This window comes from Ambystoma mexicanum, chromosome 3q (assembly GCF_040938575.1).
Source record: "Ambystoma mexicanum isolate Mex_15411 chromosome 3q, UKY_AmexF1_1, whole genome shotgun sequence".
NCBI lineage: Eukaryota > Metazoa > Chordata > Amphibia > Caudata > Ambystomatidae > Ambystoma > Ambystoma mexicanum.
In genome coordinates, this window is record NC_090926.1 from 48,957,107 (window position 1) to 48,980,105 (window position 22,999).

The window sequence follows — 22,999 nt, forward strand, 5'->3', positions numbered from 1 at the left end:
TCTGCTAGAAACCCCCAGATTCAAACTCACAAAATCGGGCGGTGCGAGCTTCCCCGTTAGAGCTGCCCGTGCCTGGAACGCACTCCCTTCTGCACTAAGAGATGATCAGCCCTACTCTAGATTCAGATGTAAAGTGAAAAGTTGGCTCTGGACTAACGACACCTACCAAAGTGTTCCCCGGCACTTCTGCATGTAAATACCTGAAACCTGTACTACCTTGTAATCTGTACTATAGACTAGTGTAATGTGATGTACTGACGGCTCGTATATTTGTACTATAAATTCTGTAATAACAATTCATTCACTGTATGTAACCAAGCTTAAGTATTCTTGTTACCGCTACGCCCGGCTACCCCAGGGTTTTCAGCGCATTATCAAATAATAAACTAAACTAAACTAAATTCCAAAGTAGAGGCTAAACCTTTGATGTGCAAATTAAAAAGCAAGGAACCAAGAGCGCATCCTTCCCGTACACCACCTTATATCAAAAGTATGCCTGTGAGGTTCCCATAGTGCCCTGGTTTCCCTATAAATCCCCCCAACTATAGGATAGATGCAGTCTTTATGGATACAGGGGGGCAATCGGCACCTCCCAGAGCTGTAAGCTGATGAAAAACCCATATATGCACAATCAAAAAAGGTGTTCTACCCACAGGGATAGCATCAGGCTCACCCCCCCCTACAGCACACTTGCCATCAGAGATGCCGCCGGATCTCTATGGGAATCGTCTAGTCTATTAGAAATGGTCCTCCCTAGCCATTTGGCAGAGAAGCCAAGGAGTGATATTGGTCGCTAGGATTGAGGGATGGCCCAGAGTGATATTGGTCACTAGGATTGAGGGATGGCCCTGTCACCTTTCTTGAAAGATGATAACAATGACAGCTGGACGCCAGATGACAGCATAGTGGCCACTGTGCAAAATTAATGAACAGCTGCTGCCTTGGTGGCATTATCCAGTGTTGCCGGTGTCTGTCCTGCACCCGCTGGTTTTTTCCTTGATCTCCTGCCCTATCCTCCTGATCTGCGGGAGCCTGGCCTGCCCCCCCCCCACCTCCCGACCTGCTGTCCTGACTTCAGCTTCCCATTCTTTCCTAAGCCTGTCACAACTCACCTTTATGGGATGCAAAGGGTCCCTCTACACCCTTTATCCTAAAATCCCTTATTTATGAGATAAAAGTGTGTGTTCATGTCACCGAATTGCATGTGTCGGGAAGGAGTTTCCTTAAAAGGCAACATGTTAGCATGCTGACGGGATATTCGCAGATTCTATCTAAGCGTCTGTCCCTAGCAACATCATGGGCACTGATGTCTTACTTGTTGAAGTCCTTCCTCTAGCCGGTGGACTTGATTCTACTATGATGGTTGCCTGCTGTTGGTTGCTCCCTGATGAGCCATTCAGTCATGTTGACCGACTGGCATTAACTGGCTTATTCGCTTCAGGAACCATTCGTGATGGCTTTGGAGCCTCCTGGTGGATTAGCTTCTTTCTAGTGCGATATATAATTTGGTAGTGAATTGTGTGTTCCTTTTCTCCTTTGTGCAGACATGCATATACTCAGCCCATTGACATGTTCTGTCGATTTGCAACTGCATGAAGATTTGTTGGGCCTCATTACAAGTTGTTGTTAAAATAAAAAACTAGAGGTAACAGAATTACCTCCAGTCTTTTCAGTGTTCCTGATTATGGGCCTCATGATGAGTTTGGAAGAGTGGTATAAAGGTGGTGGTAATTTCATTACCATCATTGTTTTGGGTGCTAACAGAGTTACTACTGCACCACCACATTCTGAGTTTAACCTGAGAGTGGAGGATTTACCTGAAAATCTCCACTTTAAGGCCAAAGAGCAGCAGATTTACCTTGCGGAATTACCGCTCATGGTACATCTGCCAAAAAATCCCCATGGAGTTCTATGGACTCCAAAAATATTAATTTACACCACCATACAACAACTTGTAAATTCCTGGTGACGCCACAGGACCGAGTGGAGTGGATTTTTGCAGTAAATCGGCAATGGGCCCTATGACTCGCACTACACACATACTGGAGGTATTACCTCCAAGAATTGGAGGAATGACTTCAGTGGGTACATTTTAAATTTTGCAATGAAGTCCTGTGGGGATTCTGAATGGGCAGGAACCGCAGCTAATAATCCGGTAGAAATTCCACAGTTAACAGTGATGGCAACTGCAATTCTGTTGTAGGATCTACCCCTTCCAAACCCTCCATACTGGTAATGAGGACTTGTCTTTCTTAATCTTGTGCATTTGTAATAGGATGCGCTTGCAGGCTGCTATGAACCCACTCTCTGTTTGGGCTGCAAGCGTGAGATTGCATTGTGTCCAAGGGATGGAGTTCTCTCAAATGATTGCATGGTGCAGAGCTGAAGGAACACAGGTCTCTACATATTGCTGCTGCTTCCCTTGCATTGCTGGAGTGGGACCCAGTCTAGACAATGTGGTTCCATGAGCCAGGTGCAGCTTCTGCAGTGGGGTGACTCAGTAAGGGACAGGAAAGCAAGCCGCTGTGTGGTGCACGAGGTGTCCATCGCATCAAAAGGTCCGGTTGTGTGACACTGCGATACAAGCAGTGCGCTGCTGCATTTACAGGGTGGGTGCACGGGAAAGCTCTTGGGTGCTTTTTGGGGTTCTCTGGACCTCTTTCTGGCACGCTTGTGGGCAAGTGGAGATTGTTGTCCTAATACTCGCCATATCAGGCGTTACTGGTTGATACACTTTTTATGAGGAAGCAATACTCACGTGTGGTCCTTGTGAATAGTCCTGCATAAGCACACCACGCTGGGGGTCTGGTTTTGGTAGCATTTGCATGCTTCTCCCAGATCTGCATGCCATCTGGGCCCCCTACCAGCCATGTTGGGTGCATAGGGTCATCTATGTGTGAGATGGAAACTGACATGGTATACTAAAATAAAATCATGTTTTTGCCCCTATCGTACACCTGACAGACTGAAGCCCAGTCTCTGTGTAAGTAGAGGTTGGGAAGCACCCCACCCTTCATTGTTCCTCTTGATATTCCAGCTTCCTACTCCAGCTTTTTTTTTTGTCCCTGCCACCAACCCCCCATTTTTGCATCCTTCCCCCTGGAAACCAACCAGCACTCTCTTTACTAGCATTTCTCTTTTTTGCTGTCTCCACAGAAGCCAGGAGGTGGCTGACCTTCTGAATGAAGATTTGTTGTTGGTAAGTACCAGATGACTCCGGAAATTGACTATTTTGAAGCAAAACATTGCTGGCGGAGGAGGGAAGGTGAACTAGAGGTGACTCCTGTGCTCCCTTTACACCAGTATGTGGATACAAGCGCTGCAGAGGTCGCAATGCTGGATTGTCAGGTTTTAGTCCCCAGGAATGGACTTTGATTTGATTTGACTTGATTATTGATATATTTATATCACACACATAACAGACTGAACCATACCCGGTTGCAGGTAGTACAAATGTTCTGCCTCTGATCAAAGTTTAATACGTCACAAGAACAGGCAACCACTATTACTGGAAAAGTAAGGTTTCCAAGGTTTTCTTAAAAGCCTGTAGAGAGTGCAGATTCAGAACCCAAAGAACTAGACATTGGCGTCCCATGTACTGCGTTTCGGAAATGCTGTGAACTGCAGAAGTAGAGCAGCTGCTCTTCCTCGTCACACTCCCCTCTCCAAAATATGGGCCTCTCTGGCCACACTATGGTGCAACCTCTCCTGCTCAAGGAAGGCACATCATTTTTTACAAAAGGGCAAACACCCACACAGACTACGTGATGCAGTTGTATTTTATCATATCATTCTTGCAATGTTTATGAATTGCTTAAAATAGGTCCTTTCAATTCCTCTTGATGTATTGCTCTTTTAACAGCAATTATTAGCTTGACATTATTCATTTATATTCCTCTTCATAGAATGGTTTATTTCCTGTTCTTGATGATTTGGTTGTGGATTGTTTTTTTCATAGTACTGATACTTTAGTTATTGATTTGGAGTTTCTCTAAAGTTATGGTGTTCACGAATTAATTCTACCAATAATGTCGCATTTTATTCTTTTTTCCCATCCCTATTTAGAGACTGTGTGCATCTATTTTAATGAAAATGTGTTGTGTTTTTCACCTTTGGCAACAGTGTGTAGCAGTTTTCTTGGAAATGCAGAGTCCTGCAGTTGCAATGTAGTTCTCTTCCTTTCCTATTTGGAGACGATGTGTAGAAATGTTCCTGGGTATACAATGTCTGAAAATAACGTGTATCAATATTCCTGGGGATATAGTGTATTTATTGGGGCCACAATGTCACCATGTGTTTCGCTCCTTCTGGAGCTTCCTCAAGACTTCCCCAATTCTATTTCTCTTAAGATTCTTCTTTAACCGACTGGTTTTTATAAATATGGGCACTGCAACTGCTCTCAATATGCCCAAGAGTAACAAGAAACCCTTCAAATACGGAGCACGCTATGACCAACCCTTACTTGAATTTATTAACTGCAAGACAGTGTAAATTAATAGCGTGGAGTGTGTCTCTGGAATGCAGTACATATGTAAGACTATGGATGGGATACCACTACATATTCGGGCAATCAAAAATAAGAATGAGTCTTACGCACTAGGAGCAAACTTGGCGAAGATCCATCAACAGGACGAAATTTAAAATGTCAAATTCTGTGGGATCAAACATGTAAAGCAAAATCCACGAGGAGACAACAGAATGCCACACTCTAGACAAATTGAAAGATTAGCTATAAATAAAACAAAATCTCAAAATGGGATCTTCCATTGGAGCATAATGTCGCCATATCAAATGATATGATCAACCATAATCGCATGCATTGGAAGATAACTCACCGTAGGTAACATGAGAACAGAAACCAGTCAACTGAGACGGGGGATGATGTGATGCTTCCACATAACAGCCACATGAAAGATATATCGGGAACCAGCTAGCACAGCAGAGATGTTGACACCTCTGATAGTAGAGAGCATGCGCAATGCAACACAACAATGGTATTAGCATAACTAATACGAGTCCACCATGTTCTCAGTCACACAACTGAGCCCAAAGATAGAAGTTCAGTCAATGCACACAGACAGAAAGTAGATTATAATACTAGAGTAGAAGGAACCGACTAATCAAACTCAATGTAGATAACTACAGCCCGCTTGTTAACTACCATGCATAAATCAAGTATGACAAAAAGCCATTAGTAGTTTAGTCCAGTTCAATATTTCTGACAAAATATCACAGGAAACAGGTGATCGCATGACCATGGGAGCAGTAGTGGCAATCAACTAATAAAGTCGACTACATGTGTCTTACAAAATGGCAGATCCCAGAAGCCAAGCACGTTAGAGAAACACCGGCAGAGAGAGACGTGCAAACAGCACAAACAAGGAACAAGGCAAGAACTCCACTGGGGTCGCCTGAAAAGTACCTACAATCATAAAGAACAGCATTTTATTATTAACATGCCCAGACTTAGGAATGCCAACCCGCAGATTTAGATGTGCTCAGTAGCTGGTCGATGACAACTCACTCCTTTTGGGAAAGACTAGTGTCAGGACAGGAACCAAGACTTAAAATAGAATTTGTGAAGATTCTCAGAGAATCTATTTCCTGAAAGAGATAAACAGGAGAAGAGGCTAAAATGAACTTTCTCTGAAGTTAAATGGGATGGTACACTGCCTGATAATATTTTATGTAGATTGAACACTTAAGTCTGATATGGCTAATAAGGGACTATTGGGCAAAAAAAAGATTCAATTAATTACAAAATAACAATGTAATGTATTTTAACAATGAAATCTTTATTATTATTCTTTTTCTTTTAATATTGTAATAGATGTGTACGAAATAACGTGTCATTTGATTGCAAAAAGCTGCTTATGGCTAGAATACAATAAATCAAGAAATAAAATAAATAAAAAAAAGATGGAATTCATGTTCCATCTACTGGCCGTGCAACGGATCAACATAGAAAGAAGGAACTAACAACACGCTAACATACATCCAGACATTGATTTGTATGCACAGGTAGGAGGTGACCTATGAATAAATTACATTATAATTTTAAAATACATTTCTTTGCTAGCACCCTAGAGACTAACATAAAGAAAAAAAACTATCATTATTTAAAACTAAGGCTTGCAAAACCAATAATTTGTTTCTAAAATAATGATTGGGAACTATACAGGTGACATCCAGCTCTGGCAAGACATTAAACTCGTAAGGATTAATTTTAAAAAATTGAAAACTGAATCATTTTCAAAGAAACCGTATAAATACTAAATCTTGGTAAGTGCACAGAGCTTCAAGTATTAAGAAGACCTCTTAATAATGTACTACTCTTAGAACATATAGAATAGCCTTATGGGACATTAAGTTCTAAGTGATGTGGAAATTAAATAAGGCAAGTCTTCATAAATATGTGACATGGAAATCAAACTGGAGAAGTCTGCAGACACCTCTCAAAAGAGAGAAACGTGTTGAAAATGTAATGTAAACACATTTCGACATCAAGACATGGCTTCCCAAGATAACTGGTGCACACTGCCTCATTACGATTTTGGCGGTGGGGTTTAAATGAGGCGGTATTACCATATACCGCTGCATTACAGCACCACCCAACTACGAGGTGGGTGAAAAGTTGGAGGATTCACCTCCAGCTATGAGTTTTAGGTAAATCCGCCAACTTTCTGGCCATTTTTTTTAACGGAAGTACCGCCACAGTAATTCCACCAAAAAAAAGCTCCATTGATTTCTATAGACTAAAAATAAAATGGGGACTTAAACCCCCACTGGTAATCGGGCAGTAATACCGCTGGACCAAGTGGCCGATTAACCACCGAGATATCACCAAACTTGTAATGAGGCCAGTTGCATTTCCAGTGGAATAGATACACACTGGGCCTTGTTATGAGTGTGGCGGTCCAGAAACAAGAGTGCCGGTAAACTCACCGGCACCCTTTTTTCCGAACCACCACACTCCGAGTCTGCCTGCCGGAGCCGCTGCGCCCGACAGGTCTGACCCTGCCGGGCGCAGCGGCCATGGTAGGCAGAGCGGTCACGGAAGCTCCGGCACCGTTAGCAACGGTGTTGGTGCTTCCGTGAACCCATTCACGTGGAGTCCACGGGAATGGAGACTAACATTTACCTGTAATGTAATGTTCCGGTGGCACCGGGAAGCTAGGTGCCGGTAAAATGTTACGAGTCCGGCGGCAACCGCCAGTAGCACCGGCAGGGTTACCAGCAGACTTTTAATAAGGCCCAGTGTCCCTAAATAAAGAGGAAAAAGGAATAAAATGCTGCATTCTAGGGAGAATATAATTCTATTGAGCCCAGCAAAACTTCAGAGAAACTACAACTCAATTACTGGATTATCAATACTATACACAATCCACAACCCTTTCTATGTGGAGGAATTAAAAGCAGTTATTTCACGCTAATAACTAGTGTTGCAAAAACATTGCAACAAGATGACTTAAAAGTAACTATTCTATGCAACTAATAAGCATCACAAGAATAATATAATCAAAAACTCCTGTACCAGACAGTTTGTGCAAGTGTTTAATCTTTCATCACCTTTTGTGAGCTGATTAGAAGCTATTGCACTAAAGATAAAGGGTTTGTATTACTCCTGTTTTTAGGTAAGGTAAAATACTTTATTTCGGCTTGTGCCATTTATAAAATGAATTCTCCAAACAAACATACACCGAAAAGACATCATTAAACAAGCAAAATTTCAATTGTTATCTTAAAATGTGAGGAAAGCACCTTAAAACATCCTACAAATAAAAACGTAGGGCCGATTCATGGAATTATCTGTGTGGAAATAGGGTACTTGTGCGTGCAACTGCTCGCAAATCTGCCTTTGTCAATTCATGGATTCGAATGCGCAGTACTTTTCCTGGACTTGTGTGGAGTTCGCGCTGGCCCGGCAAGTCTATCTGAGCCGTCGAGGGCCTTGCGCAAGACTCCAAGCAGAGCGTGGGCGTGGCTTGCGCAGAGGTCTGGGAAGGTGGCAGAACACTAAAAATGGGGAACAACTTGCAAAAATGTGGGCGTCCCTCGCACGCTGACAATTGCATGGCACGAGACTTATTCATGGATTCGATCACGCAACGTCTCGGCTGGGAAATGGCCACACAAATCCTTCATACGATCCGCCACCCGAAGGCAGGCATAAGTACACTTGCGCGTGGGATTTGCAGCACGCAGGTGGAGTTGCATGTCGGATTTTGGGGTGCGTGTACTCAATCAGCGTTCCGATGTAACTTAGGGGTGCACGTAAGCAGTGCAGCGGGGTGCAGGAACATTTTAGGGTGGGTTCGAACGCAGATTTCCCGAATTATTGTTAAGTTACGATTTTTTAAAACACATGTTATCGGGGTGCCGGATACAGTTACGGGGGACCCCGCACAGGGTCCTGAAGTCCCAGGCCTGCTTAAAGGGTTTGTGTATTCGCGCCTGGGGGAGCGCGCAAATATAGCTGTTCTGGCTGTTTATGCTTTGCATGTGGGCGTGTCAGGGGTGTTCCAGGCGTGACTTGCGAATACAGTTACTTTGCTCTCTATATTCCATCAATACGCGGGGCGCGCATTTTTCTTTCTGTGCGTAGTGTCCATCTCGGTGCGCGGCCCTAGCGGGATTTCTGCGCACATTTCCATGAATCAGGCCCTTAATGAAAATGTTCTTTCCAAACGTTTAAATGAAGCAGAAACATATTCACATACATCAGTTACAGAATTTACACCAGCACAAGACAGAATAAAAACCATTGCAGCCGAGACTGACCTAACATTATTACAAATAAAATACCTTCTCAGCCACTTCTTTGTCAGATCCACCAATTTTGTGCAAATAGCAAAAAATGGGGTAGATCCTAGATCGCACCACTACCACAGATACACTACCTAGTATTAAATTGCCATGACATCTGACCCTTCAATGGCAAGACATTTAATCTTGCCATGGCCAGAATGCGTATTTGAGAGGGTGACTGAATTGAGCTCACTGAGACATTATCCGTGTGTGTACAACGTGCCATCATTAAGTGTCTCAGTGAGCAGAGGTTTATCATACTGTTCATGACTTCATCGTGTTCTAGTTTTCTTGCTTTAATTTTAAGATGATGCCTAGTGATCAAGCCCACCCCTAAGATGTTTAATATCTAGGGCCACTTTTTGCATAACGTGGAGCATTTCTTGTACCAGGGATAGATGTCGCAAGCAGAGTTTCTGGATAGTTCTTCCATTACTTTCCTAATATTTTCCGAGGGGCTAGAGTGTCATTTTTGTAAGGATTACAAGAATCAAAATTCGGCCCATAACCCTATGCTTGAGGCCCCCACTTCTAGGGTTAAGGCAAGACCTGGGGCACTCGGGCTAGGCACAGTAGCTTCCTCAGGTATATATGCCAAATTCGATCCAGGAATGAGCTGTTCGCACTCCCCCAGTTCGCACTACTGTACAAAATAAAGGAATGCAGCTTTACTTCAAGAACCTGAATACATTTATTAAGGCGGAAACTACCGTATTTATAGTAAAATCGCATCAAGCCACCCAGGTCCGCGCATAGCCGATTTTGAAGTGACTCCAAGTGAGCAGACCATGTGCATTTACTTGAGAATAGCACCCCTAGGTAAGCAACAAGAATCCACTACCATGGCATTAACATTATTTACGGACCATCTAGATTTATTCTTATTGGCACCGAAGACCAAATAACCAGCTGCATATCTCAGACTTTGCTGAAGACCCTTTAGGCGTCATGTCTAGTAAAATGGCATCGTCAGCATATAGAAGGGTGGGATACTTAACACAGTTCAATGTTGGCGGAATACGCCCTTTCTGTAACGAGCTTGATATAAAATCTGAAAGAAACAGTATGAAAAGCAGGGGGTCAAGGGACAGCCTTGTTGAAGGCCTTTGTTAGTGACAAACTCCCTGGATGCCTCACGGATGCCTAGGAGCCTTGCGTTCTAATGTTCTTTCTCCCACTCAGGTAGACCAGCGAGTGGAACCAGTGAAGAAGGCGGCCCATGTGGTATCAAAGCGTCTGCAGGCATGCATGCAAGGCCAGAGTGGATCCGACTTAGAGAAGCGTCTGGTGAGATCTCAACCTCGTCCTCCTCGCAAATCACTGGTTGGTGTAGCCACCCTGTCATTCACCCCCTCTCTCCTACTCCACCAGATCTCCAGCATTATCTCAGTCTTGAACACTGACATCCTCCCTCCCACTCCTTCTGTTCTGTTGGCGGTTGCGTTCTTGAGCACAGATGAGCGAGTGTAAAAGGGACTAATCTGTAAAGAGGTGGGGTAGGTTAGAGGGTTTGGGTAGGGAGAAGTAAAGGGCCTTATTGGGAGTGGGGAGAGACAGACCCCTTTTGCAAACGAGCTTGAGGTACCTGACATGTGATGTGTTTGAGATTAATACTTGCAACCGTCTATTCAGTGCCGTGTTCATATGCTTAATGACTCTCTCAAGTCTAATTTTCAACTACCTCCCCACAACACACCTGCCCACATTGGGCCACCCATTGCTTTTAATTAGCAAGTTCTAGTCCCTTGCACAAGGGGGAGTTCACATAGTGGGCAAATTCTACAGGCTAGTGGACTCCATCCCCCAGGCCCCATCTCGAACATCCCATGTTACAATCCCTCTGCACACACTGCAGCTCATGCAGTGTGGTGTGTGAATGAGGCTGGAGGGTGTCTAACCCTCATCCATTAAAACCCATAATAGGCAGCCCAGAGTTATTCGAAGCAATGTGAAAACTCTATAATAGGTAAACGATTGCTAGTCCGCTTCGGTACTAGACAGCCTCCATTACCACCTTCTGTGGCACGTTTCTTGCTCAGCTTATTTTTTGGTTGGCTTCATCAGGGGTATCGTTGGGTGTAAGTGTGAGGTGAGAAGGTACTGTAGAGTTTGCCCTGGTGCAGGATTTTCCTCCTCCTTGCTGCATATAGCTGTATGCTCTTTCTGTTCTGACGCCGGGTCTGGTTTCCTCCTATTGCAGAAGAAGCTTCCGCTGATGTCTTTATGCACGGCCATGGTGGAAAGTATGAACGAGTTGGATCCTGACTCCATCATCCGGTGAGTGTTGCCCCTCTGCAGCTGATGCTCATATGCTTTCGCCCGTGTGGGCTGACCACGATTGTAGCCAATTATGGAAGTGATGACTTTGGTGGGCACAGGAGGAGAGGGACAAGAGGGCAGAGTTGGGCAGACACAAAGTGTAGGATCTGCAATTTGTGCCATAAGAGGCTTTGCTCAAACTCCCTGGTATAAGGAAGCTAAGGGACTGATTATGAGTTTTGCTGTATTTACTGCAAAAAGATAATGCCTTGACAGCATGCGGTAAGCATCCATTAGCTTTAGAGGGTTGTATAATTACAAGCCATGTCAACCCCAAAGTAATACCCTATTGCCAAGTCCCATTGAACCCCATGTCAGCTTTGTATTACCGAATGGGGTAATTACTCTATGCTGTAATGCTTTTATGTGATGTCATTACCGGAACACAAAAGCAGCCATAAATAACAAGTTTCACATTTGAAACTCTTAGTTTGGCACAGGGGTAAAACATCCAGGATTCCAAAATACAGATGTTTTGTCACTACCACCAAACTTGTAGTTGGGTCTTAAGAGTTTCCAGTGTTCCCTTGTCAAATGTGGATAGAAAATCCAGCCCTGGGTTTGATTTGCATTTCAAGACTTGTATATCTGGTTTCGTAGTGTGAGCCGGAATCGAGGGGGGTTGGTGGGGGCAAAACGTCAGGTACCAGAATTGAAAGGGAAATCGGTACTGCCTTGGCTACTGGTACCTGGCATGGGGCAGATTGAATTATTTCGGACAAGAACCCGGTGGCTGAAGAATGATGAGCTTATTCAGATACCATAGGGGCCTAAGCCACCCACTGCGGACAACCGTGCCTAGGTGAAATTGAAAGATTTGAGAAACACATTTCCCAAAAGCCTCAATTTACTTCCGTTGAGCTCTGAATCCTGTTCCCTTTTGGATTATTTCAATCCAGTTAAGAATGTTATCATAGATGGATTTGGTTCACTTTGTTCCCAATGTTTTTGTGAGACACATTTGCACATTGGAGTTTACATGCATACAATCTTGACCATCTTCCTGCCTCCCTGGTGTTGCATCTATTCTATGTTCAATTTGTTTGTAGCTGTTCCTACTTTTCCTTCCTTGTTCGCCCTTATTTTCTCTTCTCTTCGTCAGACATATGTCTGAAGAGCCCAGGCATATACACAAACCATTAACCCGGGGACACGCATCAGTCCTGGGAAGCCACTCTGCTGGTGACCCTTGTAGAATAACAAGAGGATTTACATTTTGATGTGCCTATCCGAGAACACGGAAATCCTCATCTCGGGGGAATTCAAGGGAGTGCCCCATAAGTGGTAACCGGAGTTGTGAAGGCACTATTGGCACTTACTGTTGTTGGAAGCACGAGGGGGTCTTGATGTACAGTTCCTATCAGCTGGGTTTCATTTCCTTGTGAAACATATCTCAGAGTCAGTGGAGTGGGAGCTATCATCAGAGAAAACTCCTACAAGGAGGGCAACTTTGGAGATTTTGAGCTCCGCAGCCAGCATCATATAGAATGAATGACTATGGGGGCCTAAATTGATTTTGTTAAAAAAAAAACTCTTCTGGTATATGAAAAATAGAAGCAAAATACCTGTGCGTTAAATACATGCGGTATGAAAAAGAAGTAACTATGAAGGTTGAGGGACCATGAAATCCACTGTAGTCTAGAAAGTAAGATTCAAAGAGAAGATCTGAAGTGGAATTAAAAAAGAGAAAAAGGAACACAGCCTTCGGGGGCGTGGGTGACACGGACCACTACCAAAGTATAAGAATTGCATTGCAACAGTGGTCTGCTGATACTCTGAATCATTTCTGATAATTAGCCTGTGTAAAGGACACATGTTTTGCAGTTGGGTTTACAAACGTTTATTTAATGAAGGGTATATCCCAAAACATGCTGTAACAAAGCCACGCGCTGATGCACTAAGGTCCTATACGTTTCTACCATGAATTCATATATGACCACTAATTTAAAAAACATAACAGTCAAGTGCTTATTCATCAAACTGTGTGCACATTACAGGGTTGGTTGATAAAGTTTAATTAAATAACATATGTTTCATTTAGTTCCAAACGATGAAGAATTGGAGGCTAGTCTTATTGTTACCTGTCACTCTCCTGTCTTCTGTTCATAGAAAATGTTCGCTATGGCTGATGTCGCTAAAGAAAGTCTGAAGAGGGTGTATATACAAGTGTATCTGGGCATTGGGTTCACAGAAGTCTTTCCCAATGTCACTCCAGATGCATGCTGATGCTTCCGAAACTGTGGTTGAAACCGCCCATTAAACTCTCTCTCGCTTCCACATGCTACAGAGGTGGATGAGACAGTTAGCTCTGCATAGGTGCATCTAAAAAGAACATCCTCTTCTTGGCTTCCAGCATCTCCCGTGCTCTCCCCTTTCAGCGTCCTACCTCAATGGACCTCTCTCCTTGATGCCCCTCGTTGAGGCAAAGAATTTGGGTTTTCTTATTTAATAAGACCAACTTCTATGACAGATCAGGAAAGTATATAAAAACCGGCCACTTCCACCTGCACATGCTCAAGCGTATCCTGCGGCTTCTCAATGTACAGCAGAAGGTGCAAGTGACTAGAGTGATCGTACAGTTTTTTGGGGGAACGGTGGTGATGCGTGTGGAGCTTTAATATCAGCTATGTCCTTCACAGCTGACCTGCTGGCACCTCTGAAGAAAGGAGTGTGCCCTTTGAAACCTTCAGCTCCCTGGTTCTCGTCAGACTTGAGAGCCACGAAGCAGAAGTGTAGTTGGGTGGAGCGCAAATGGTGTGTCTCTTATAAGACATTAGCCAAAGCCGAGTAAAAACAGACCCTATCTCAATATAAACTGTGATTGAAATCCGCCAAATCTCAGCATTAGACAGATCGTATAAATACCGCATCCTGTCCTTCCTGTGAACTGTTTAAAGAGACGAAGGAGCTTTCTGCTCCCAGGTCCGTCCGTTTTGATCTGTCCCACTCCCAAGCTACTTGTAACGCGATTAGCTTGAGCTTGTTTTTTGCAGAAAAAATCGTCAAGATTAGGACACTGATCTTGTCGACAAGGCTAGGTATAGTTGAACCTGACCCCGAAAATTCACCTAGCAGTGGAATCTTCTCTTGTTGCAAGCCTGTTTCTGATGTGAGTCTGATTCCATCCACTTCACCTGCTTCAGTCTTTGCCTCTGGACACAATTGCACATTTCACTGCCACGATCAATCAGTCTTTTGTGAGCGGGGTTATTACTGCCCCCTTAAAGCATACTATACTACTAAAGAAGCTATCACTGGATTCTTTGGCCCCAGCAAGCTATCCCCCGATCTCTCTTCTCCCGTCAATTATGAAGCTGATGAAATCCATTGTCACCCCTCAGCTTCCAAGATTGCTGGGGAATAAGGGGTGGCTGCATCCTTTTCAGTCCGGTTTTAGGCCTCCCATGGGGGACAGAATCTGTTATGGTTTTGAACCTGGATGATTTGGTCCTGCTCCAGGACCGCGGGGAGGTCAGAGTCTTAATTCTCCCTGACCTCTCTGCAGCGTTCAATACCATTGACCACAATATCCTTTTGCAAAGCTTGGAACGTGCAGGACTGTCGGGTCCAGTCCTGGCATGGTTCTCTTCATTCCTGAGAGACAGTATGCAGACAGTGTCCCTCTCAGGTTTCTGTGCTCCGCCCACAGAGTTATTCTTTATCACCTTTGCTTTTTAATGTATATCTGCGTCCCTTACCAAATTTAATTGAGGTATCTGGTGTATGTTTTTATATATACGCCAATGATACACAACTCATTTTAAAACTTAATGCCCCAGCATTAGATGCCCCTTCTAAATTAAAATCCTGTCTAGCTCCGATCGAGTGTTGGATGTCCCAAAATTGGTTGAAGCTCAATGGCGATAAAACTGAGATTATGATAGTTGTTCCCCCTGATGCTCCATCTTTCTGGCATTCTGACTTCTAGCCTGACTCCCTGGGATCCTGCCCACCCCTAGTCCCTCGGTTAAGAGTCTAGGGGTTGAACTCCTCCCCTCTGGCTCCAGAGAAGGGCAGATTGCAGCAGTTTGAAGTTCAGGTTTCTGTAAATTAAGACTTCTCAGAAAAGTGTTGCAGTTTGTGCTTTCGCAGTTCTGTGCGAATGTGGTCACAGTTTTGATTATGGGTGCGCTTGTTTACTGCAACAGCGTTTTCCTGGGTCAACCTGAATTCCTGGTCCATCGACTCCCAATCCTGCAAAAAACTGCTGCGCACTTGGCATTGAATGCCCCAAGTCTGTGCTCTGCTGCGCTTCTGTTGGCCAAACTTCATTGGCTTCCTGTCAATAGCCGGATAAAGTTTAAGGCGCTCTGTTTTACACATTGTGCCTTTTTTCACTCCAGGCCCACTTTCCTCCAATTTAAATTGACCCGCTTACCTTCAACCAATCTACTGGAAGCGCCTTGTTTTCCTAAAGCCCAAGCTGAAGGCCGCTCCTTCTCGGTATTAGTTCTGACATTATGGAACTAACTATAGAGCTTTGAAGACACTCTGAGAACAGGGAGGGCCGATTTGCATGTTCTCCTTACCCGATGGCTAACGCCCAGATGCCTTTTTGGCCTTGGTTTGCGCTCACTAAAGGATATTACATTACAGGCAAGCTTGGACTATTCTAACAGTGTGTACTCAAGCCCGCCAAGCCACCTGCAGCTCATCCGGAGCAAGGTGGCACATCTAATCATGAAACTGAAACACCGTGCCTACATCACTCCAGCTCTGAAGCCCCGGCATTGGCTCCCCTTGACAGGAAGGATTGGTTTCACATCTGTATTCATTATCCAAAGGGCCTTCCTGGGAGGTGGCCGCTAATACCTGAAACCTCACATCAATAGGCACATCCCCCCCCTCCTGAAAGCAGATCGACAACAACCATAAGTTTATCCTGGTCAGCATTCAGACTAAGGGGGTTACAGTCATTCTGGCAGTAGTTGCAAAACCCCCCTAGAGCCATTGTTTTGCTCGTTCAGAATTTGGAGGTGTGACCTCTGGTAGCATTCCACAGGATTTAAGCTTAAAAGCCTCCCTATTTTCTCCTCCATCGCAGCAGCATAAACAAACATTTTAAATTGACACCAAAAGTGTGGGGTACTTTTTTATTGCTACAAAAGGGGAGTGAAAACAGTGTGTGCACTGGGCCATTGGAAGGGGTGAAAAGATGGTCTTCGAAACTCCCCTTTAGCCATGTAATCCGGACAAGCATTCTTAATTAGCCCGTTTGCGCATTTTAAATAATATTCACTACTACCTATGTTGAAAAAAACGTTTTTAGAACACATACATTCAGAGGTTACTGCTGATGGTGGTGTTATTGACAGAATGCTGCCAGCGGTATTCCAGCAATACCACGTCTGCCAATGGTACATTTTCAATTGGTCAGATTTCCATGAATACCGCTAGTGCAGATGGTAATTTTCTCCAGCAATATTTTGCCCTGAAAATCCACCCAGTTCAGAATGATCACCGGGGTCTGTGGTCCATTTTTTCGGGTGGTGCCTCGCTGTGGAGCAAGTTTCCTATAAACATCAAGGAAGACCAGCTTAAGTTCAGACCGTTGTTAAAACGCATCTCTTCAGTTAAGTGTACACTTCAGAATGTCCTACCTGTTATACCCCGTATTGGGTGGCGGCGCGCTGCGGGTCGGGTGAACATCTATTGTCAAAACCCTCAGGACTCATCTGGGTTAGCACACAGGCAGTGACCTCTCTTCTGGGGCACTTTGAACACTCTGAGCTGCTTGCACTTATACTGAGGCGAGAAAGCCTCAAGAATTGAATTCTCTGCTGCCCTACCTTGTTTATTGTCTGCAGACTGTTTTTCCTGAGCGCCTTTTGATGCTAGGCCTTCTAGCATTACTGCTTTTCACCTTGTTCCCCTTTCCCTTCACCCTTCACGTACACTGGTCTGGATGCACCAGAAACTGCAAATGATCTTTTTGTTTGTACTCCTCCTTCGTATTTGTTAAATCCCTCCCACACCCCTCCTCTTAGGGCCTCATGAAATGATCCTTGGATTGTGGTTTGTGCCATGCAAACCAAAAATGAATAAATACATATCTAATCGCAGGCATTGACAAAAGGAGTCATCCCTCTCGCTTTAGGCCAGAGCCCTGCTTAAGGGAGTTGCTTCTGCAAGGCAAGGCCAGGGCGACCATGCAGGATGTCCTATTTGCATTCCTAGGATTGGGCATGGGTGCAATAATGTGTACCTCTAACTCTAGGCCAGGCCTCTGGTTAAGGGAGTTGCAGCTCCAGTGCCACTCTAGGGCATCAATGGAAGGAATCTCAGTACAGCTTTGACTGTTGGCGATGGAACGGCTTTAAACAGTTGCAGCGCTGACTCTAAGGCACCGGTGTGGGGGCTATCCCTCCAAATCAAAGCAAGGCCACTTTCACTTCAATCCTGAGCATGGAGGTGGACCTTCCCATCCAGATCCTTGGGTGCAGGAGAGTTGTTATTGATGCACATGAAACCACAACACCCCATTGCCTTGTCTCATGTGCATGACCCAATGTCTCTCTCTTCTCTCTCTCCCTCTTTCTATCTGACAGGAGGACACTGGAATTGACTTACTGCACAGAGAGCAAACTGGCCAGGGATCTTGCCAGCTATGAGCTCTCCCTGGAGAAGGATGTGGTCCAGCCCTTGCAGAAGTTGAGCGAGGTATGTATTCTATTTCATCAGGTCCAACTTTTCTGCCGATCACACAGGCACAGGCATAGTTTCTTACACAATCCCATATTAAGTACCCTCCAAATGAATGGGAGTGTGTGTGTTTGAAAGAGAGAGAGAGAGAAAGAGAGACAGAAGTAGAGTGAAAGACTTAGAACGCAGAAGGATACTCCAAACAATATTTAGTTGAAGATCTGTCACTGTCCCTTATGAGAAGCGGCCCAGTTCAGTCTAAGCATGTACCTGTAGGCCACACAACCCTTTTCTAGAGAAGCAGTCGCACTCCTATTCTCTTCCTATTGTTATATTGCATCCTCTCTCTTTTACAGGAAGACCTTCCAGTCATACTGAAGCGTAAGAAGCAGCTCCAGAAGCTCATCACAGACTTCAACATTGCAAAGTCCAGGTAACGCATTGCTGCCTCTTGTTGCGGTGTGTCCACACCATCGCATGGATGGTTTCCTGGCGGAGAGGTGAACAGAGGCTCTCAGATAGCTCCGTGTCCTCTTCGGGATACTTTGGGCTGATTGTTTTATCTTTTTTGGGGGGTGGGATCCTCTTGCAGGTATAACCAAGCTCTGCGATCTTCTTCAACGGGGGTTAGCATTGGCACCGTGGCTGCCACTGGCGGTGCTTCTAAGCTGGAGACCTTAAAGGAGGAAGAGGAGGACCTGAAGAGGAAGCTGGAACAGTGCAAGGTTGGTCACTAACTTATGTGGACATGTCATGTAGGATTTATGGTGCGACGACTATGAAGACGCTCATCTGACAGAATGCAGATTGTAGTCACGGTGCAGTTACTTGTTTGCCAGTTTTCTGAGAGTCGGGTCCTTCTTGGCCCTTCTAACGCCTCTCCGTCTGCCCCTGAATCGTATCAGAGATGGAGATGGTGAGCAGGCAGTAGCAGCCATGTTGCTGCCACACAGGATGCCATTGGTGGCATTGTAATTAGGATGTACATGAGGGGCATTTAGACCTGCCACTCTCTGTTGTCATGTTCAGGGAGCACGTAAAGTCTAGCTGGACAGGTGAACAGATTTCACCACTTTGCAAGGAGGCGGGATATTGATGGGTTTTGACCAACATTATCCTGAAGCAAAGCAATAATTGTGGTTTACGGCGCATGCGCATACAAAAGCTCTTTAGTTGCGCACTTGCGCGGCAAAGGCTAAATAAAATAAATATACAGATTTATATGCTTTGCAACATGCCTCATAAGCCCTTCGAATTCACCAGCTAGCCCACTGGAGAATACAATGCAATTATATAATATAAACAATTCATAATCCCATTTGTATTTTGGTGGGAATTCAAGAGGAGCAGTGAGGAATGTTTGTGAGCCTTCAGTAAGCACTGGGCTAATGTAGGCTTAGCAATCCCTTGATGTGGTCTCCCGACAGCTTTGCCAAATGTTATCCTGTGTAAGAAGGAAAATGGGTTTCCATTGTGGGAAACATGTCTCCCTCTTTTACTTACCTATACAGAGCAGGGTGTTATTCTGTGTGGGTGGCACTTTTAAATACGCAAGCAGAGTTGATCGCAACAAAGAAACAGGCTAGCAATGCCCGATGTTCTTAGTAAAAAATAAAAACTTTAATATGGGTAAACCCCATAAACAGTGAGCATGTAAGAAGATTAGGCACCCAGCCCCCATACTGTAAATAAGAGCTATTGACTAGAATAACCTACGTGGGGTGTTTTTTAAATGTTGTCCGGGACAGTAGTAGGTTCCGGAAAAGTAAAACAACACATTTAGTAAAGCCTTTAGTAAAGTCCACAAAGTGCCTGGAAGTAAACATTTGTCAAGTAGAAGATGCCTTGAATGTTGAAAGGTGTCCTATATCTTTCCTTCTTGGATCTCCTACAGCCTCCCATCCATTTCATGATTAAGGGCCCAACAAGAACAGATTTGCTCTTCTTCACGAGAGGGCTACTGTTATGGCAACCTTTTCTGATCTACTCAAAATTGACCGAAACAACAGGATTCCACCTGGTCGAAAACTTTCCATCTTGCGGTATAACAGTAAACGCCCAACGAACATCCCCTACCATGTACGATAATGCAACCGTGCTAATTCAAGCTAATAATGAGAATTTCAAAGATTTTGACCTCCCACATCACTGATATCCAAGGACATCAGACAGCTTCCCTGTGCCAGATCCCACCTCACCTCATTCATCCAAATCTACAGAGCGCAATGCTGGACTCAATCTCCAAAAACCAGAAGTACCGAGCCCGTTTCCTCCATTAATGCACACAGTCTACCAGGTGCACGTGCCTGTTCTCGAACAACAACAAAATCAGGGGGAGATACCATCCCACTCTCAGAATGCAATGGCGACAGCCAAAAGCAAGGCCAATGTTGACTGCTAAGCATCTGACAAAATCCCAGAGGTAGTTGATATAAATGTTAGCATGACTGGATGCAGGAATAACAAAACCATCAGAAAGAAATAAAGTGCACTTAGACTGCAAGAGACAAACGTAAACAAACCGCTTGCATGGATAACAGGTGAGCAACATATCGAATGGTACAGGGCGACGGATGCCACCGGACATCAAAAAACAACATTCCTTGCTACAATAACCAGTCGTCACAAGTCAGCCCAGTCATGACACCTGTAATGAAGGAATAGCCAAGTGCATGAATTGATCAAGTCATAGGTTGGGCCGAACTTTTATTTTTTTACGCAAGGATATCAACAATTAGCAATGAAAGATAAAAATTGCAAACAATAATATGCACAATAATTGTAAAGACAGTATTTAGCCATACATTAAAAACGTGTATTCCTCTGTACAATATAGTAAACACTAATTGAAAATACTTTTACTTCAAAACAGAGAAAATAGATTTGATTTTTGCTCACCGTGTCAAACAAAATAACCTGTATCGGGCTTTAGGGTTAACTAAAAAGAAAAGTAATCAACTTAAATCAAACACATTACTTTAATTAAAAGTCTCTTGCATGGTGGAGGGTCGGGCAGCCAGATATCTTTCAGATTTAAATGATTTAGGATTGTAATAGACCCAGAGCAATGCATTCTTTCGTGAGATAACTAGTTAAGCTCCACTGAAAATGTGCATTTATATTTTAAAAAAGGGGGGTGTATTACTGAAAAGCAGAGTACTGTGAATGTTCTTAGCTGCTGTTTGTGGAGGACGGCTCAGCAACTGAGCAACCAGCACCTGCTGCTATGCTGGTGTGACTGTGTGAAAGTCTCACAAAATCCAGGGTTTGACACCTTTTATTGGACTAACTAGAAATATGATGCTGAGACGGTACAATGCATTAGCTCTCGAAGTCCCATAGGATTCTTCATCAGGTGGTGGTCACACAGTGAACACGTTTATTTCCTGAGAGAAAGACATGTCCAGTGGGTTTTCTTTGTTATTCATTTGTTCTGCAACCACCATCTGATAAAGAATTCTTTGGGACTTCCAAAGCTAATTCATTTGACCACCTCAGCATACTATGTTCAGGTATTTCCAATGAAAGGGATGAAAACTTGGATTTTGTGTGATTTTAAAACTGGACTATCGTGGCGCCAACCATTTCAATGAAAGTGAACTCTGATTGGCTGGCTTTGAGGATCCATTCCCTAGGCTTTTATACGGGCCCAGATCACCACTGCTGTAGTTTAGGAAAATAGCTGTGGCGCCACTCATTCTCAGGCTCTTGATTAAAAATGAATCTAGCAACAATACAAAAAGTTACAATGTTAGAAGCTCCAGGTGGGGTGTGACTCCAGTTTGCTTGTGCTAAATGCGCTGCTGCAAACACAGGATGCTGCAGAGAAATATTGACCGATAACCTATTCCCTATCATGAGCATTTTCTGGATGAGCAGTGCCATGATCGTGTGCTGGGTGACAGGTACTTGCCCCCCACCCCGGGTCAAAGTGTTAGTCCCAGTGTAACTGCATTGGATGCACCAATGGTAGTTACACTCATGGCTGAAGGAGAGTAATCAACATTAGTTCATAAGATGTCTCTTTTCTGTTTTCTATGAAGAAACAATGGATTGTCAAGGTGCAGTTGTCCAAAGCCATAGAAGTCTCTAGGGATGACATTGATGAGCTGTTACTGTTGATGTTGGTTGAAATGAGACTGGTGTTGCCTACACTTCTTTTGGCGCGACTACCATCAGAGTTTTTACCGAACTCGATGTTGGTGAGCTTTTAAAAGAAGGCAGGGATGGTCATGTTGATTGAGGTGGGGGATGATTATGCTGGCGATGATGACCATGGTGCAATTTACATGAGGACCGTGCGTGGGAAGGATGCCAGGCCAATGTGTATATTGACAATGGATTGTTACTGTTCCCAAGATGCCTGTAAAGTTGATTTTTGTGCTTGGAATGAGGTGATGACATAGTCAAGAGTCAGAATCCACACCAATAAAGATTAAAACAACAATAACTATATTTCAAATAATGACACAGCCATCAATGATGAGCATGATGGCTGTGTAATGGATAGCAGTGGTTATGTTTCCAGTGGAATAGGTTGGAGTAGAGATTGTTGCAATTACCCTTGTGACCATGGTAATTGTGTTGAAGTTTTAAAAATATAATATCTGATGACGTAGTAGTACCTTACTCACTGCACCCATTTTACCTTTCCTTAGGATGAGTACTTGGCCGATCTGTACCATTTTGCCACCAAAGAAGAGGACTACGCCAAGTACTTTGTTCATGTAAGTTTCACTTTCATTTCTTGACATTGAGTCTTTTTTTTATCTCCTACTTTGTCCATGAAATATTTCCAGATGTTGCTTTGTTCCCTCATCACCTGCACTGGACTCACTTTGCCCAGTGCTACAAAAGCGCATGCAGGGAATAACAACCTCTTGTTTCTTTGTATCCCACAGCTCCTGGACATCCAAGCGGACTACCACAGGAAGTCGCTGAACTCCCTTGACCGAGTCTTGACTGAGCTTAAAGAGAGCCACGGCTTGACAGGTGATACACAAAAGCAAATCATTGCTTTTATTTGCTCAATGGAATCTCTAGGGGCATTCTGTTCCCATCCTCCATACACATTTGAAAGATTAACCTTCTTTACTCCGCAAATTGTGCTGGCTGGTCTCCCATATAATTGCCTAGTGATAGTAATTACAGAGCACTGGTAGACTCTGCCACCTGGTTCAAGATCATGCAGTGTGAGAGGGTGACTACAGAAGGGCATGGTGGCAATTAG

The 22,999-nt window shown here is 44.1% G+C and overlaps 1 protein-coding gene across 3 annotated transcripts in view; it reads left to right on the top strand.

Moving 5' to 3' along the window:
- The window catches only part of SH3BP1 (SH3 domain binding protein 1), a 281,096-nt gene that overhangs the window by 146,791 nt on the left and 111,306 nt on the right, over positions 1-22,999 (top strand). For 2 of the 3 annotated variants that reach the window (XM_069653046.1, XM_069653044.1), the window contains exons 2-9: positions 3,157-3,199; positions 9,991-10,095; positions 11,009-11,085; positions 17,676-17,787; positions 18,126-18,202; positions 18,362-18,494; positions 22,428-22,496; positions 22,671-22,761. In XM_069653046.1, coding sequence (XP_069509147.1) covers positions 3,157-3,199; positions 9,991-10,095; positions 11,009-11,085; positions 17,676-17,787; positions 18,126-18,202; positions 18,362-18,494; positions 22,428-22,496; positions 22,671-22,761 — 707 coding nt within the window. The remainder of the gene's footprint in view (positions 1-3,156; positions 3,200-9,990; positions 10,096-11,008; positions 11,086-17,675; positions 17,788-18,125; positions 18,203-18,361; positions 18,495-22,427; positions 22,497-22,670; positions 22,762-22,999) is intronic. The other variant, XM_069653045.1, reaches the window with a different exon arrangement.